Here is a 19743-nt window from a genome sequence, read left to right as displayed (position 1 = left end):
ATAAAACGTGGGAAAATATATTCTCCCTTGTGAGAAACATAGTGCCTCCCCTCACTTTTCTGCTTCCAAGACACCAGAGTCGCGGACCTATGTCCCTCAACTCTCAGACCGGGCAGTAGGAGGGGCGGGACCGGGCCTGGGATTGGCTGTTGTCGTCCTACCCCCTTCACTGCTCTCCATTCCCCTTCGCTTTCAGGCGCCTGCGCAGTGGGCCGGCCGTGGGGGGCGGGAAGCGCTTCGGGGCAGTGGAGCCCATGTCGGCCCTGAGGCGCACGGGCTACGGCCCCAGTGACGGTCCGCCTTATGGCCGCTACTACGGGCCTGGGGGTGGAGATGTGCCCGTGCACCCACCTCCGCCCTTATATCCCCCTCGCTCTGAACCTCCCCAGCCTCCCATTTCCTGGCGGGTGCGCGGGGGCGGCCCGACTGAGACCACCTGGCAGGTAGAAGTCGGAGGAGGCGATGGCTACTATCCCTCTGGGGGCGCCTGGCCGGAGCCGGGTCGAACTGCAGGAAGCCCCCAGGTAAGCTTTGTATCTGCCTCTGGGGGTCCGGTAGGAGGGTCTTTGGGGGTGAGGGCTCTTGGAGTTGATGTATCTCCGGGGTTCGTTAATGGATCGTTTTATTTTCCTTTTGGGGGATTGGAGAGACGGAGACTGGGGCCATCGGTGGGAGGGATGTGCTTGTGTTGTTTGATCCTCCTTTTCTGTTTCGACCATAATAAATGTAGCTATTACCAATGAAAAGGAAAAACGGTCTTGCCCTGCCTGCCAAGGGGTATGTCGCCTGGGATTGCATTGGGCTGGAGTGACCCGGCTCTGCACTAACAATTTATCCTGCGTGGCTCGGCAAGCCGGTCTTAGGAAGGGAAGTGGCTGCAGCCCCCGCTGTCACTCAGCAGCCCCTCCCGTGAGGAAGGACGTGAAAGAGAAGGAGGGATCTAGGCATTTAGCCCTTTGCCCTCTTGCTTTGCCCGGGATTGAATCACGAATAATCAGTATTGTAAAGCATCTTTACGTGGATTGTTTTATTTAATCTTCATGGCAACTGCGAGGTAAATGTCATTACAGCATCCCTGTTTAACGAACAAGGAACAGGAAGCGCTGAGAGGCTAACTCACTTGCTTAAGATACTCCGTGTTCTGCTGAAAATATACTTCTGTTTTGTTAATGCATTATTCTCAGTAGAGGATTGTCGCTATATTGTGATGGCACACTTCTCTTTTCCTTCAAGTGGTTATAACGTTCTCAGTTGATGAAAATGTGGTAGTGAAATCCTCATATTGCTGGTGGGAATGTAAAATGGTGCAGTCTCTTGGAAGACAGTTTGGCAGTGCCTCAAAAAATTAAATATAGAATTACCATATCACCCAGCAACTCCATTCCTAGGTATGTACCTCAAAGAAATGAAAACACATAGCCATACAAAAACTTGCTCAGGAGTGTTCACAGCAGCATATTCGTGATAGCCCAAGGGTGTAAATAACCCGAATGTCTATCAGCGGATGAATGGATAAACACAATATGATATATTCCTACAATGGAATATTATTCAGCCATAAAAAGGAAGATATGTGCCACGACATGGGTGAACCTTGAAAACATTCTAAGTGAACGGAGCCAGACAAAAAGGACCACATATTGTGTGATTCCATTTATATGAAATGACCAAATCCAGAGAGACAGAAAGATTAGTGGTTGCTAAGGGCTGGAGGGACGGTTGTATGGAGAATAATCGATAATGGGTACTAGGCTTTTTTAGGGGCGGGGTGGGGTGGTGTAGGGCAGGATGGGTGGGTATGAAAATGTTCTAAAGTTAGATACTGGTGATGGTTGCACAACTCTAGCCGGAAACCATTAAATTGTGCACATTAAAAGATCGATTTTATGGTATGTGAATATATAGCAATAAAAAAAATTGCGTGAGAGAAAACATGCAGTGAAGGTTTACTGTGAAGAAAAGTCCATATTTTCTCTGCCTAAATCTGGATAATTAGACTGTGGGAGTTTTATCCCGTTGTAGAATGATAAAATGCTTAACTAAAAACCAGACCAAAGATCTTTTGAAGGTAAAGAGGAGAGGACCACTGAACTGAGGACTTCGTACTGGGCTTGCTGTATCATACAAAAGTCTGTTTTCTGCTTGTAGGGTTAGGAAAGTGTTGGATAGACTAGGGAAGTTAAGATTTTAGCATTGTGTGGGGAATTGTCAGGTAGGGTCAGAGTACCTGCACAGAAGGTAGGAAATGGTGCTGGAGTAGTTGGAGATAAAGCTGGAAATGTGTAATGGGCATTTATAAGCCATTAAAAAAGTTTGGACTTTACCTTTCAGGTTGATAATTCTGAAACTTTCAAAGTACAGGAGAGTAATTTGTTACAAAGGAATAGAATACAAAAGATATGGGTGTTGTCACAGGTGTTGCAAATGTTTTTCCCCCAGTTTGTTTGCTTTTTCTACATTTTTATACAGTGAAACCTGTAAGAGCGGAAACTTAATGGGACTGCCTTGTTTTTCCGGGTCTCACAGGTTTTCTGCTGTTGACAGAGTGCAGTCTTACCACTTTTCTATTGCTTGTTTTAGTGGAAAATATTTGCGTTTTCCATCTCTGACAGGCCTCTGCCTTACACAGGTTTCGGCTTTTGGAAAGTTTTACCGTACAATATAATCAAATCTGTCAAACTATTAAAAAAAAAAAAAAAGTGTAGGAACCGTTGAAAAGCTTGGCACTCAGGAAGTACAGTCCATGCACCAGAAGCGTCAGTAGCACGCCTGCTCCAGGTTTACGGAATCAGCATCTGCATTTTGGTAGAACCTCCAGGTGACTCATACGTGTTAACATCTGAGCAGCTTTGCTCTAGAGAACTTAATATATTGAGACAGTGTTGCACTGAACCACAACAAAGACGTGACTCTGTATTAATATACTCGAATATGGCAGGGAAAAAATGGGAAGTCTCTCTCCCTGTTTTTTTGTTTTCGTTTTTTAAAGAAATAAACTTTTTTTCTTTACCCGATTAGCTATACTTACCTAAACTAACTGCATCTACATCACCTAAAAGCTTGTTGGAAATGCTGTATCTCAGGCCTGGTCCCAGACCTACTGAATCAGAAAGTACAATTTAAAAAGATCCCAAAGTGATTCATATGTATAGAAAAGTTTGGGAAGCTCAGTTGTGTGTGTATTTTTTTTTATAGAATTTTTTTTTTTTTTAAAAAGAGCAGTTTTAGGTTTACAGAAAAATGATGCAGAGAGTACCGAGTTTGCATGTGCCCCCTCCCCCTGCACATCATTTCTCCTGTTAACATCTTGCATTCCTGAGGTCTGTTTGTTACACGTGATGAATCAATGTCAGTATCAATACATTATTACCTAAAGTCCGTGTTGTTATTAGCTGCCTTTGAGTCAGTCCCCCCAGCTTAAGGCAAGCTCATGTACAAACACTGCCCAGTGCTGCGCCATCCCCATGATCAGTTGTGGATTGGAAAGTTTGGCTGATTTTTGGAAGTGGATTGCCAGGTCTTTCTTCCTAGTCTTAGTCTGGAAGCTCCACAGAAACCTGTTCAGCATCATAGCCTCCACTGACAGACAGGTGATGACTACGTATGAGATGCATTGGTTGAGATTTGAACCCAGGTCTCCTGCGTGGAAGGCAAGAATTCGACCCCTGAAGCACTGCTTCCGTATAGTTTACATTAAAACCAGTTGCCACTGAGCTGACACCAGACTCATGGCAACCCCATGTGTGTCATAGTAGAACTGTGTTCCACAGGGTTTTTAATGGCTGGTTTTTGGGAGGTAGATCACCAGCCCTTTCTTCTGTAGTGCTCAGGGTGTACTTGAACCTCCAGCCTTTCGGTTAGCAGCTGAGCACGTTAACCATTTGCACTGCTCAAACCAATAAAACCAAACCATTTGCCATTGAGTCAGTTCTGACTCATAGCCACCCCGAGTGTGTCAGAGTAGAACTGTGCTCCATAGAATTTTCAGTGGCTGATTTTTTGGAAGTAGATTGTCAGGCCTTTCTTTCAAGGTGCCTCTCAGAGGATTCAAGCCACCAACTGATTGGTTAGTAGCAGAGCACTTACCCATTTGCACCTCCCAGGGACTCCTAAAATCAGGTGTCATTGAGTTTATTGTGACTCATGGTGACTCTATGCATGTTCACTTTTTGGGTTGTGTGGTTCTTTGGGTCTTCAACAATGCTTACTATCGTGTCCGCAATTATAGTACTATACTGAATGGTTTCGCTGCCCTAAAAAGGCCCTACAATCCAACTCTTTATCCCTCCCTCTCTCCCTGACTTCCTGGCAACTACTAATGTTTTCACTGTCTTTATAATTTTGCTTTTTCCAGAATGTGATATAGCTGGAGTCATATAGTATGCAGCTTTTTCAGACTGGCTTTTCTGACTTAGCAATATGCATCTAACGTTCCTCCTTGTTTTTTCACGGCTTGATAGTTCTGTTCTTTTTATCACTATATAATACTTCACTGTATGAATGTATTACGTTCATTTATCCTTTCACTTTCCGACGGACATCTTGGCTGCTTCAAGTTTTTGGCAATTATGAGTAAGGCTGGTATAAACATTCGTGCAAGTTTTTATGTGGACTTAAGTTTTCATTGCATTTGTGTAATTACCTCTGAGTGAGATTGCTGGATTGAATGCTCGAACTGTGTTTAGCTTTCTGGAAGCACTGTTTTTTTAAAAATGGAATCTTACTAAGAACCTCAATATATATAAAACAAAATAGTGTTTAATATAAATTCGTAAAATACTTCTAAATTTATTTTTTAGTATCTAATGTTGATTAGAGAGTCCAGTGAGGCTATTTTGGGAAGTAAAATAAAATTAAAACTAGAGTAAAAAAGAAACCAGTTTTTTTTTTGTTGTTGTTTTTTCTATATGAAGAAAATATTGATTCCCAGGGATTACTTGAAAAAAATAAAAGTTTTCTTAATAGCTCTACCTAATGATCTCTGCACACTTGAATTTAATTGGAAGCTTAGGAAGAGTAAAGTAGGAAAGTTTCATTTTAAATTGAATCCCTAATCTAAGAGCTACTTGTAGTTATGATCACAACTATAAAAATCACACAAGAAGCAACTGTGCTGGGTTGAGTAGTGTTCCCCCCAAAATTCATATCCACCTGGATCCTCAGAATGTGACCTTATTTGGAAATAGGGTCTGTGTAGTATAATCAATTAAGATGAGGTCAGAGGGGATTAGAGTGGCCGTAAATCCAATGACTGGTGTCCCTATAAGAAGGCCATGTGATGATGGAGGCAGAGATTGGAGTGACACAACTACAAGCCAAGGAATGCCAAGGGTTACCAGCAATCCCCAGAAGCTAGGAGACAGGCGTGGAACAGATTCTTCCTCAAGCCTCTGGAAGGAACCAACTCTGCTAACAGCTTAATTTTGGATTTCTAGCTTACTGAACTGTGAGAGAATAAGTTTCTGTTGTTTGTAGCCACCCATTTTGTGGTAGTTTGTTGGAGCAGCCCTGGGAAACTAATACAATAACACCCAAACCTAAAAATGCCAAAGTTTCTAAGATAGGTTGCATACTTAACTACAATTGCATGACTCACCCTTACACAGTGATGAGAACAAAGACTAAGACGAGGTATGTGAGACTTGTCTGGCATAAATGATTGTGACGAATGTATTCTGTAATTTGAACATATGCATGCCTAAATTAAAAAAAACAAAAACCTATTACTAATCAATGACACATTTACAGGAAGTTCTCATATGCACAGAAAGTCTGTACAAAACCGAGTTAACCTGTAGCACAAGGTAAGGTGTGGTGATCACCAGCGTTCTCTTGACAGTAAGATGCTACTGAAGCAGGGAGGCGCAGACTGACACCATTGTATTTTAGGACAATACTGCTGGCAGTGTGAGGAGTAGATTGGAGGAGAGGTGTATTCGTTATCTATTGCTGTATAACAAATTACCCCACACCTTTATTATCTCCAACAGTTTCTCAGAGTGAAGAACCGGGGAGTGGAGTGGCTTAAGGTGTTTCACGAGGTTGCAGTCAGTCTGTTGGCTGGGGCTGCAGTCACCTCACGGCTTGACTGGGGTGTTGGCAGCCCTCAGTTGTTCACTGGTTAGGGCTGGAGGACTTGTTGCTTACCACATGGACTTCTCCATAGGCTGTTTGAGTGCCTGTGACGTGGCAGCTGGCTTTTCCCAGAGCGAATCATCCAAGAGAGTGTACCAAGACAGAAGCTGAAGTCTTCTTTTGTGTAACTTGGAAATATTTGTAAAACACAGGGGAAAAAAAAAAAAAAAGTAAGGAATTATATAACCAGTACTGTAGCCATATATTCACAACCCTTAAAACACTCACCTTTTGTTATATTTGCTTCAGATCTTTTTTCCTACTAAAAAGTAAACATGCAATAAAGTTAAATTTACCTTTGCTCTCAGTATCATGCCCCTCCCTCCCCAGAGTAAATTGCCATAAAAATACGATGTCCTTCCTATATGTTTAAAAAAATTTTTTATTTATTTTTGCTGAGAATATACACAGCAAAAACACAAAAACACACACCAATTCAACAGCTTCCACATGTACAGTTCAGTGACACTGATTACATTCTTTGAGTTGTGCAGCTATTCTTACCCTCCTGAGTTGTCCCTTCCCCATTAACATAAACCCACTGCCCCCGAGGTACCTGTAGGTCTTTTGAGTTGCTGTTGTCAGTTTGTGCTGGTATAAATAGTTCTTGAAAGAGCATAGTACTCAAGGCAGAATGTAGAGACCTTTTTTTTTTCTTCAATATTTTATTTAAAAATTTCAAGTATAAAAGAGTTGAAAGAATTGTACGGTGAACACATGTACTCACTACCTAGATGCTATAATTAGCATTTTACTATACATATTTGCTTTATCACATATCTATCTATCTATCCATCCTTTTTTTTTTTTTACGCATTTCAAAATAGGTTGCATAGATCTGAAAGACATTTTTGAAGGTAGAATTGGGAACACTGAAACTGTAGCCCTTGGGAGTAAGGGATGAGGAAGGAACAGAAGATGATTCTAAGGTTTTGGTATTTTACGTAATAGGAATGAAACGGAAGGGGAACAGGTTTTTAGGGGCAGATGAATTTTATACCAGAGGAGCTAGTGATTGCTTAAGAGCCCACATAACCCGTTGCTGTTGAGTCGATTCCAACTCCTGGTGACCCCACGCGTTACAGAGTGTAACTGCTCCATAGGATTTTCTTGGCTGTAGTCTTTACTGAAACAGATTGCCAGGACGTTCTTCCACAACACTGCTGGGTGGGTTTGAACTGCCAACCTGTTAGGTTAGTAGTTGAGAGCAAACCATTTGTACCACCCAGGGACTCGTGGTTGGATAAGAGACGGAGCTTAAAAAAAATAAACTTGTTAAGGGTTTTTGTGCTGTCTTGATTTCATTTCTACTGGAAACCGGATAGTCATGGTGGTTACCGTGTGCCAAACTCTGGCTGCATTGTATGGGATTGATTACAGAGAGGTTTGTAATTTTCTGTTTTTGGTTTTTTCTTTTTAATGTTGAATTTTAGAGTCATTGTGGCGACTGGGTGAAGTTGTCTCTGGGAACAAAACAACAGTCTGGGGCTGGGGAGTGAGATGGGGGATGGAGATAATGATTTAAGAATCATCAAGTATACCCATAACTCAATTACCAAAGTGGGTAATATTGCCAGGGAATATCTTTGAGGGCCTAAAGTAGGGGGCGGAGAAAGGGTCCAAAAGAAGACAGTGAGAGAGAATACTTGGGAAGACAGTAGAAAAATCAGGAGTTGTGCATTGCAAACCAAGCAAGGACACAATTATTTTGGAGGTAAATCATATGAGAACTGAAAGGAAGTTGTTGAATTTGTCAATAAAAAAGATACTGTTGATTTCAGCGGTAGGAATTTAAAATAGTATTAAATTAATGAATGGAAAGTTTGGATGAAAAGATAACTAGTATAAAGTATACTTCGAGAAGTTTGTTAGTAAATCCTCCAGGATTAAGGGAAGATCTTTTAGGATTAGGAAGCTTGAATATGTAAGCAGGAGAACGAGCTAGTAGATTTTAAAAAAAGAAAAGATGCGAACAGAAGGATTGAGTATGTTTTGGGGGGAGAATGGGGTTAAGCAGTGAGGAAAAGAATTGAGAAACCTTTTCTGAGAATGAAGGGAGAAAAGTTGAGAGTTGGAGGCGGGGGACATTGAAGGCGTTTCTGGTTATTGGTTTCCTCTCTTGATGAAGTAGGTGTCTGGGTCATCTGAGAGTAAGGGCAGCAGGATGGGATCAGCTGGAACTTCATATGGTAAATGTTTGGAATAGGTGCTAAGGGAAAGGAGGAATTGCAGGGTAACATCAAAGAGACCCAAATGATAATGAAAATAAAAATTTGTGGTGATGGTTAATATAAGAGCATGCAGTGGAATATATAACTATAAAATGATTTGTTATATATTCTTGTAATTATCTTTCTCCAATTCTTTTTAAAAATAGAAGCACATCTGTAAATGGGGTATATATGGTACCATCACAACTGAAATGCCTTTGCTGTTAGATTTGTTTGGGTTTGGAGTTATTTTTGGGGGTCATGTTGGTAAGCCACTTTGTAAGTTTAATCATAGATTCACTTCTTATATCATTATTTAGTTCTCAGGTAAAAAGGAAAGGCATTGATTCAAGCCTTCCTCTGAGATTTAGGTACTTCTCAAGAGAGAAGATTAATAAATTAATTATCCTGTAGCATAATTTTAATCAAATTTTCTTTGTCATAAAAGTTTTAAGTCACATTATTAACATTTGTGAAAACCTTTTATCATCTTAGTCTAGTTTGTATTTCACATAACTAATAAACAGTTTGGAAAGAGTTAGGCACATGATAAAAATGGCAGCTTAGTTTGTAGAACAGAGTTTAACTTCCAACAGCTTCCTATGAAACGAATTGCTGTTTCCTAGAATTAGTGTCCTGTTAGGGGTGTGGTGCTGGCAGACTTTCATTGTTACTGGGGATATTTTTAGATTTGTCCTATTTTGTCCAAAAGGACTTAGGAGATGAAGACAGCTTTTTTTTTTTAAGACTTAATGAAATTAATAATTTTTACAGCTTCATTGAAGACGATCTTTTTTTCTTTTTACTATAATTTACATACAGCAAAATTCACCCTTTTTAGAGTACAGTTCTGTGAGCCTTGACAGATACAGTCATGTAAACTACAACCACAATCAAGACATAGATATTGATCCAGCTTTAAAAAAAAAAAAAAAAAAAGATGTCTAGGATAAAATGGAAGACTTAATTTCCATTCATCTCTAAGCCCCATTGAAATTACAGAAAAGGAGTTGTGTTTCTCCTTTTTAAAAAATATTGTTATGAATTCATTGGTCTTAATATGTATATATTCAGTTTTACTCAATTGCAGCTATTCTTTTCGATGTTTAAATGATCTCATATTTTGCTAATGGAAGCTACTTTTTGTTGACTTGTAAGTCCTTTGACATGACCCACTGATTTTTGATAGTTTCCTTGATTTCTCGTATAACAAGGTGTCTCAGGCTCATTTTGTATATGTTCTGTCACAAATATATAATCTACTATACCTTTAAGAAACCTTGGTTTGTGTGTGTGTATATATATATTTTAATGGAGAATTATATTTACAAGCTGTGTAAGTAAGGAAGGACCCAGGCAAGAAAACAGTGACCCTGTTAGTTCTTTTAATAGAGAAAGTTTAGTTGATGAAATTAGTTAAACGGGTATTGGGGATCCGAAAAGGTAAAATGGAGGTAACTGCAGGAAGCACTACAACTCCTGGATCTGGGGGAATAAAGGCGAGAGATTCGGGTTATTAGAACTTGGAAATCTGGAAGAAGGGCCTGGTGATGCCGGCACCCGGAAGGAAGCACTGCTTGGCTGGCCCAGATAGCCTTGAGGGGGTTCCGGGACAGCCACAAGGAGCTGGAGACAGGAGCTGACTCCTGTTGCCGGGGTAAAGGGCATTGCTGGGCTGACGGACAGGAACGGTAAACAAACAGGAAGGAACGGGTCAGTTCTTCCCCTCGGCCAGCCTGGCGCCCCCTGCTGACGGAACCAAACAGGAGGCAGGCTGGCGACCAGTTGCCACTGAGCAGATGTCAGCGTGGCGCGCCCTGGTGTGTCAGAGCGGAGCTGGGCTCCGTAGGGTTATTAATGGCTACTTTTCCAGAAATAGATGGCCAGAACTTTCTTCGGAGGAGCTTCTGGGTAGATCGGAACCTCCAAACTTCTGGTTAGCAGCTGAGCACATTAATTATTTATACCACCCAGGGACTTTGCAGATTCATGGCCCTGCATCACAAAACGAAATACAGAGTGGTATGTTTGGATTTGAGGGACAATAGCTTAATAACAGATGGTGACCTACAGGTGACCCTATAGGATAGAGTAGAACGTCCCCATAGCGTTTCCAAGGAGCAGCTGGTAGATTTGAACTGCTGACCTTCTGGTTAGCATTCGAGTTCTTAACCACTATGCAACCAGGGCAACTAGTAACTGATACAGAAGTTATTACTGGGTACTAGGTGTACTAATTGCTATTGAGTTGTCATTGTTTCTAGACTTTTTTACTACTTAAAAGGTGAGCTATAAAGTATTTTTAAAATAGAAAAATAAATGAGTTCATACGTATATTCAAATTTACCATGATAGGACTTTTACTTCTGTGATTTTATGTATCACTTTTATATGCAAACTCTTGGTTCATAACTATTAAAGTAATTAAAAATATTCGCCCAATCTTACAATAATATATATATGTGTTCAAAATAATGACAGCTTCCACTTTCCCCAGCAAAACTGGTGAAAATGATTTTAAAAACAACCATTTAAAGTCTCTAGAAATGGTCCTAAGAGCATACAGCAGATGAAGAAGCATTTATCCAAGAAAATCTACTAAAACTCAGTAATAACAATGACAGTCAGTGGTATTTAAACCAAGACCACTCCTTCCCCCCTACCCACACCCCAGTTCAACAAGACAGAAACTCTACTCCAGACTGGTACAGCCAAAACACAGGGCTCTGTCTCCTTCCAGCTCTCAGTTGGAGGGCTCTCTTCTCCAGAGGAGACGATATCAGGATTTCTCATCTTGCCCTCAGCTCCCTTTTACTGAGACTAAGTTCCAGGAGAGTGTGGTCAAGAGGTGGGGCTGGTATGTACCGCCCAGCTCCCACTCAAGGGATGAAGGCTCTATTTTGGGCATGGTGCCGCTGAAAATACTGGGGCCCTGATGGCCCCTGCCCTGGCTCATAAGGTTCCATGCTGGGAAAGACAAGCTGAGAAGACTTGAGCCTGCTGCCTGCCCCCTGCCTCCCACTCCCAATGCTTATCTCCTAAAGTAGGAGTGTCTCTCAGAAGTATGCTAGTGTCCTCACCTCCAGCTCCAGAGCCTGAATAACAATGGAAGTTGTGGTGAAAGGCTGGAGATTGGTACACTTATTGGAGATAACAGGCTAAACTATAAAGCAGCTAGTTTGCCAGTAGTAACCCAGGAAAGAGACAGCTGGGAGGAGTCCTCCTGAAGTCAGAATAAATATCAAACACTAAACTTGGAACTGTCCCTTCAGACTAAAGAAAAAACCAAACCTGTTGCCATCAAGTTGAGTGGATTCTGACTCATAGCAACCCTATCGGACAGAGTAGAACTGCCCCATAGAGTTTCCAAGGAGTACCTGGTGGATTCAAACTGCTGACCTGGTTAGCAGTTGTAGCTCTTAACCACTACACCACCAGGGTTTCTAATCCCTTCAGAACCCATTGCCATCAAGTCGATTCCAACCCATAGTGACCCTATAGGACAGAGTAGAACTGCCCTATAGAGTTTCCAAGGAGCACCTGGTGGATCTGAACTGCCAACCTTTTGGTTAGCAGCCATAGCTCTTAACCACTATACCACCAGGGTTTCCTAATCCCTTCAGAGGAGCTTCAGTTTCATTGGATCAGTCTGTGAAGCAGTTGCCACAGGGCATTGTTGAAAACAGTCATGAAATCAGCCAGCGATTGTTGGAGCTTTATAGCTGGGTGTGGTCAGGGAAAGAGGCAGTCAAAGAAGGAGAGCCCTGTCAAAACCATTGTCATCGTGGTGTGACTGTGGGCATACTGAAGGCTGTGCCCCCTCAGGAGCAACATCAGAGGCCTCATACTGTGGGGGAGGGAGTGTGGAGGGAGGGGAGACTGGTAGATTAGACTTCACTAAAATAATCCCGCCAGTAATTAAATAAACAAGCAAATGACAATAACAAGCCCCAGAGAGGGGAGACCAGTACCTAGAGTTGCTGTAATAAAACCAAAAAACAAACCCAGTGCCATCGAGTCAATTCCAACTCATAGTGACCCTATAGGACAGAGTAGAACTGCCCCATAGAGTTCCCAAGGAGTGCCTGGCGGATTTGAAGTTGCTGTAATAAAAAAAAAAAAAAATAGATTATCAAAAATGGTCAGATTTAACATACATTATAAATATGTTCAGAGAACTAAAGAAAACCATGATTAAAGAAGTAAAGGAAGGTACGATGACCTGAAACCCATTGCCATCCAGTCGATTCCAACTCATAGCAACCCTATAGGACAGAGTAGAACTGCTCCGTTGGGTTTCCAGGGTTGTAAGTCTTTACAGAAGCAGAGTGCCACATCTTTCTCCCATGAAGTGCTGGTGGGTTTGAACTGCTGACTTTTTGGTTAGCAGCTGAGTGCTTAACCACTGTCCCACCAGGCTCCTTAGGTATGATGACCAGTTACATCAAATGAGAATGTCATTGAAGAGATAGAAATTATAGAGAGGAACTAAGTGGAAATTCTGAAGTTGAAAAGTTACTGAAATGAAAAAATTTACTAGAGAGGCTCAACAGTGTTTTGAACTGGTAGAAGAAAGAATTATAAACTTGAGGATAGATGGACAGAGAACATTATCCAAAGAACAGAGAGAAAAAAAGAACGAAGAAAATGAACACAGCCTCAAAAAAATGTAGGACACCATTAAGTGCACCAACCTATGTGTAATGGGAGTACCAAAAGGAGAGGAAAAAGAAAAAGAAACAAAAAATTTTGAAGAAATGGTGGCTGAAAACTAAACCATTTCACTGTAAAATGTTAATCTGTACATCCAGGAAGCTCAAAAAACTCCAGATAGGGTAAACACAAGAAAGCCACAGCACGTCATAGTAAAAATGCTGAAAGCCAAAGACAAGTAAGACAATATCGAAAGCAGCAAAAGTAAAATGACCTTACAAGAAAACCCTGATAAGATTAACAGCTGAGTTCTCACCAGAAACAATGGAAGCAGAAGGCAGGGAGAGGGACAACATGTTCAAAGTTCTCAAAGGGAGGGGGGTCGGAAATGTCAACCAAGCATCCTGTATCCAGCAAAGCTGTCTTTCAAAAAATGAAGGCAAAATAAAGACATTCCCAGCTGAACAAAAACAGAATTTGTTGCTAGCAGACCTACCTTACAAGAAATAATAAAAGAAATTCTTCCGGCTAAAAGCAAGTGACCCCAGACAGTTATTTGAGTCCACATGAAATAACAAAGATCACGAGAAATGGTAACTTATGTAATTATAAAAGACAGTATAAATGCCTATTTTTTCTTTCTTAGCTGATTTAAAAAGCAGTTGTATAGAATACGTGCATCGTGTATAATTGGGCCCATAACATGTAGAAGTATAATATATTTGCTAATAACTGCATAAGGAGGTGGGTGGTAGCAAAAGCGTATTGGGCTAAGGAAGCTACTCCAGATGAGAACTTGAACAACAGGAACAACCAGGAGATCCAGAAATGATAACCAGGAAGGTTAATATAACAAAAGCTATAGATATCTCTTTGCGCTCTCTTCTCTCAGCTTCTTTCAAAAACAAAATTATATAAGGTAATAATTATAACAATGTAATATTCCATTTGTAACATTTAGAGATGTAATATGTATAACAATGTCGCAAAGAGGAGGAAAAGGGAATAGAGCTATATAGGGGCAACATTTTTGTATCTCACTGGAATTAAAAAAAAAAAAGTTAGCATAAATCTGATTCTGGTCAGTAAGATGTACATGGTAGCATCTCAACCGCTAAAAAAATAACTATAGCAGCATTAGCATCTTTAGCAACCACTAAAAAAAAAAAACGGAAATAGTAAAAAAAAAATCGTTAAAGAAATTAAAAGGCTACATTAAAAAATACTTTATACAAAAGAAAGTAAAGGAGGAATGGGGGGGGAAGACATGAGACAGAGAAAACAAAGGTAAAATGGCAGATTTAAAGCCAACTGTATCGATAACATTGACTGTGAATGGATTAGACAATATAGTCAAAATGTAGAGATTACTGAACCAGATTAAAAAAACAAGATCCAGCTACAGGTTTCCCCCGCTTAGAGTTTGCCTTACGCCATTTCGCTTTTACAAAAGACCTGCTTAGGACCTGTTTTCACTAACCAAAAGAAACCGGAAGAGGATTTTCGCTTTTTGGAAAGAAGATGTAAAAGCAAAACTAGCATTCCTATATGTAAACAGCTGGTTGGGGGGGTGCGCGCCCCACTGATGGTGGGCTCAGTAGGTGAAAACCAGGTTAGCCATGCTAGATTGGTGCCAGTCCCCCGCGATCGTCTTGGTAGCTTTGGGGGTGCAGTAGACTGGAAACTTGAAGTGTGACGTGTTTGAAGGGGGCCGCAGGCCCGGGTTGCGGTCCAGGGTGCTATAGTCCAGGCTGGTGGGGCTGGGAAGCAAACCTGGTGAGAAAACCCAGCAGCTCCTCTCCCTGATGCGACCATCTCCTCCTCGCCTTCTTCCGCCGCCACTCCTTCCTCCTCCTCATCCTCCAGCTCCGGGTCCTCTGCGGTGCCTGCCACCCCCTTGCCCAGTGGCCCCTGGGCACACTCCACTGGTCCCTGGGCAGCCTGCTCTGCGAGGACCATCCTCCACAGCTCCCACCCGAGTTTTATGTGTTATTTGGTGTGATTGGTTGGTTATTTTTTGGTCTGGGAATGCTGAAAAATTTTCCCCATATAAATTAGTGGTAATTCTTTGTTTTATGCCACTTTGGCCTCTGAATGGTTTTATAGGAACGCTCTACTTTGGGATAGCATGATATATGCTGTCTCCAGGAGACACACTTTATATCATATATTTGATAAGGGACTTGTATTCAGCTTATATACAGAACTCTTACAACTTAATAGAATAAAAAGACAGATTACCTAACTCAAACAATGGGTAAAGGATCTGAATATACATTTCTCCAAAGAAGAATTACACGTAGCCAACAAGCACCATCGCAAGATGCTCAGCATTGTTAGTTGTTGTTGTTAGGTGCTGTCAAGTCAGTTCTGACTCGGCAGTCCTGTAGGACAGAGTAGAATTGCCTCATAGGATTTCCAAGGAGCGGCTTGTGGATTTGAACTGTTGACCTTTTGGGTAGCAGCCATAGCTCTTAACTGCTATGCCACTATGGCTCCCGTTAGTTGTTTTTGTTGTTAGCTGCCATCTAGTTGGTTCCAACCTATAGCGACCCTATATACCACAGAATGAAACACTGCCTGGTCCTTGGCCATGCATGCTCCCAATCACTGTTATGCTTGACCCCACTGTTGCACCCACTGTGTCAATCCATTTTGTTGAGGGTCTTCCTCTTTTCCACTGACCTTATACTTTACCAAGCATAATGTCCTTCTCCAGAGACTGATCCCTCCTGACAACATGTCCAAAGTATGTAAGACGCAGTCTCTCCATCCTTGCTTCTAAGGAGCATTCTGGTTGTACTTCGTCCAAGACAGATTTGTTCATTCTCTTGGCAGTACATGGTATATTCAATATTCTTTGCCAACACCACCATTCAAAGCTGTCAGATCTTTGGTCTTCCTTATTCATTGTCCATCTTTCGTATGCACATGATGCGATTGAAAATACCAGGCCTTGGGTCAGGTGCACCTTAGTCTTCAAGGTGACATCTTTGCTCTTCAACACTTTGAAGAGGTCCTTTGCAGCAGATTTGCCCAATGCAGTGCATCTTCTGATTTCTCGACTGCTGCTTCCATGGCTGTTGATTGTGGATCCAAGCAAAATGAAATCCTTAACAACTTCAATCTTTTCTCCGTTTATTGTGATGTTGCTTCTTGGTCCAGTTGTGGGGATTTTTCTTTTCTTTATGTTGAGATGTAATCCATACTGAAGGCTGTGGTCTTTGATCTTCATTAGTAAGTGCTTCAAGTCCTCTTCACTTTCAGCAAGCAAGGTTGTGTCATCTGCATAACGCAGGTTGTTAATGAGTCTTCCTCCAGTCCTGATGCCCCATTCTTCATAGTCATTAGGGAAATGCAAATAAAAACCGTAATGAGATAAAACTTCACAGTCCCTGTTGTTGTTAGCTGCCATTGAGTCCATGCGAAATGGGATGGGACCATTGTGATCATAGGATTGTCATTGGCTGATTTCAGAAGTAGATTACCAGGCCTTTCTTCCTAGTCCGTTTTAGCCTAGAGGCTCCACTGAAACCTGTTCAGCACTGTAGCAGCACCGTGCCTCCACCGACGGACAGTTGGTGACTGTGCTTACGATGCCTTGGCTGGGAACTGAACTCAGGTCTCCAATATGGAAGGTGAGAATTCTACCACTGAATGACCACTGCCCCCTAGGATGGCTGTAATAAAAAAGTCAGATAATAACAAGTGTTGATGAGGGTGTAGAGAAATCAGAACTCTTATATACTGCCCTAGGAATGTAGAATGGTGCAGTGGTCTTGGAAAATAGTCTGACAGTTCTTCAAATGGTTAAACATAGACTTACCGTATGACCCAGTAATTCCACTCCTAGGTATATACCTAAGAGAAATGAAAACATGTCCACACAAAAAGTTGTACGTGACTGTTTATAGTGGCGTTTTTTTTTAAATTTTTTTATTAACTTTTATTGAGCTTCAAGTGAACGTTTACAAATCAAGTCAGACTGTCACATATAAGTTTATATACATCTTACTCTGTACTCCCACTTGCTCTCCCCCTAATGAGTCAGCCCTTCCAGTCTCTCCTTTCGTGACAATTTTGTCAGCTTCCAACTCTCTCTATCCTCCCATTCCCCCCTCCAGACAGGAGATGCCAACACAGTCTCAAGTGTCCGCCTGATATAATTAGCTCACTCTTCATCAGCATCTCTCTCCTACCCACTGTCCAGTCCCTTTCATGTCTGATGAGTTGTCTTCGGGGATGGTTCCTGTCCTGTGCCAACAGAAGGTTTGGAGACCATGACCGCCGGGATTCCTCTAGTCACAGTCAGACCATTAAGTATGGTCTTTTTATGAGAATTTGGGGTCTGCATCCCACTGATCTTCTGCTCCCTCAGGGGTTCTCTGTTGTGCTCCCTGTCAGGGCAGTCATCGATTGTGGCCGGGCACCAACTAGTTCTTCTGGTCTCAGGATGATGCAGGTCTCTGGGTCATGTGGCCCTTTCTGTCTCTTGGGCTCTTAGTTGTCGTGTGACCTTGGTGTTCTTCATTCTCCGTTGCTCCAGGTGGGTTGAGACCAATTGATGCATCTTAGATGGCCGCTTGTTAGCATTTAAGACCCCAGACGCCACATCTCAAAGTGGGATGCAGAAATGTTGTTTTTAATGATTAATGCAGTGCCATTCCTTTTCAATTTGTCATTCCCAGAATAGTAGACCATATGATTGTCCAACTCATAATGGCCAATACCAGTCCATTTCAGCGCATTAATGCCTAGAATGTTGATGTTTATGCATTTTATTTTGTTTTTGACAACTTCCAGTTTTCCTAGATTACTTAGTACATTCCATGTTCCGATTATTAGTGGATGTTTGCAGCTGTTTCTTCTCATTTTGAGTTGTGCCACATCAGCAAATGAAGGTCTCGAAAGCTTTACTCCATCCATGTCCTTAAGATTGACTCTATTTTGAGAAGGCTGCGCTTCTCCAGTCGTATTTTGGTTGCCTTCCAACCTGAGTGGCTCATCTTCCAGGACTATACCAGACAGTGTTCTGCTACTATTCATAAGGGTTTCAGTGGTCAGCTTTTTTCAGAAGTAGACCACCAGGTTCTTCTTCCTAGTCTTACTCTGGAAGCTCCATTGAGACCTGTCCAGCATGGGTGACCCTGTTGGTATTTGAAATAACAGTGGCATAGCTTCCAGCATCATAGCAGCACTCAAGTCACCGGAGTATGACAAACTGACAGATGCGTGGTGGATGAAAAAAAGAAAAAACGAGAGTGTGGCAAAGGAAAGAAGTGGAGTATTAAAAATACATGTGCTTTAAGTAAACTTTAGTAGTAACATCTTCCAAAGTTGTTGAGGTAAGTGAATACTCAATATTAGTAAAGAACCATAATTGTTCGCACTAATTAAATTAGTACTGATAGGAAGGGTCATTGGAGAGAAAGGGAATCTAAGGTCTCCGGTTTTGCTAATCATCTTTGGGTGTGTGTGTGGTAAATATATAGGTAACAAAACATTTGCTACAATCTTTTTTTTTTGTTGTTGTTGAGAATATACACAGCAGGACATACACAAATTCCACAGTTTCTACATGTACAATTCGGTGACATTGATTACATTGTTCAAGCCGTGCAGCCACTCTCACCGGCCTTTTCTGAGTTGTTCGCCCCCAGTCAGCATAAACCTACTCATTTGCCATAATTTTTACATGTACAGTTCAGTGATCTTACATAGGTTCATTATGTTGTTCAACCATGACCATGACTGTTTCTGAATTTTTCCACCACCCTAAACAGGAGCTCAGTGCCCACTAAGTGTTGTCTTCTTTCCCCCTTCTTCCCTCCCACCCCTGGAAACCACTAATAAACATTGGTCTCTATATGCTTACCATTCTAGATATTTCATTTAAGTGGGATAATACAATATTTGTTCTTTTGTGACTGACTGATTTCACTCAGCGTAATGTTTTCAAGGTCTAATCATCTTAAAAACCCCAGTGCCATCGAGTCGATTCTGACTCATAGCGACCCTATAGGACAGGGTAGAATTGCCCTATAGGGCTTCCAAGGAGTGCCTGGTGGATTCGAACTGCCAACCCTTTGGCTAGCAGCCGTAGCACTTAACCACTACACCGCCAGGGTTTCCATCTAGTCATCTTAACATGGTAGAATTCTTTACCCAGTGATACCTGTGAGAGCTGGAACTCGCCAGGATTGCCCTGTTTTTCCAGGTCTCCCAAGTTTTCCACCCTTCATACGGTGCATCTTACCACTTTTCTATCACTTGTTTTAGTGGAAAGTATTTGCGTTTTCCTTCTCTGACAGGTTTCTGCCTTACACAGGTTCCGACTTTTGCAGGTTTTACTGTGTATCATTTCATGTGGTGGCATTAGACTAGTATGTAAGAACAGGCTTTTACTAGTCAATAATTGCTTTGTTCAAGGCATGTGGTTTATTATGGAATATGTTTATATCGACTTAATAATGAGTGGTTTTATAGTGGGGTTCTATTGCTTTTTGTCTATTGCTTTTTACTAAAATTTATACTTGCCTCTTAACATGTCAGAACGATATAAAAGCACTATTTAAAGTGTGCCTGTTTTCCTTTTTTCTATAGGAGCAGCCACCATACTCCAGCTACAATTCTAGCTATTGGAATTCTCCTGCCCGAACTACAGCTCCTTACCCAAGTACATATCCCGTAAGACCGGAATTGCAAGGCCAGGTATGGTCTAAAATGGACGGACACTTTCTGAAGT

General features: G+C 41.6%; 1 protein-coding gene across 1 annotated transcript in view; it reads left to right on the top strand.

Moving 5' to 3' along the window:
* The first annotated feature begins 220 nt into the window (after window positions 1-220).
* BAG4 (BAG cochaperone 4) overlaps window positions 221-19743 on the top strand; it is a 47820-nt gene continuing 28297 nt past the window's right edge. The window contains exons 1-2 of the mRNA XM_049865227.1: window positions 221-524; window positions 19602-19709. Of these exons, the coding sequence (XP_049721184.1) occupies window positions 255-524; window positions 19602-19709 (378 nt within the window). The 5' untranslated portion in view covers window positions 221-254. The remainder of the gene's footprint in view (window positions 525-19601; window positions 19710-19743) is intronic.

This window comes from Elephas maximus, chromosome 22, assembly GCF_024166365.1.
Source record: "Elephas maximus indicus isolate mEleMax1 chromosome 22, mEleMax1 primary haplotype, whole genome shotgun sequence".
In the NCBI taxonomy this organism is placed as follows: Eukaryota; Metazoa; Chordata; class Mammalia; order Proboscidea; family Elephantidae; genus Elephas; species Elephas maximus.
Note: the sequence above shows the minus strand (reverse complement) of the source record. Positions and strands in the feature narration are given on the sequence as shown.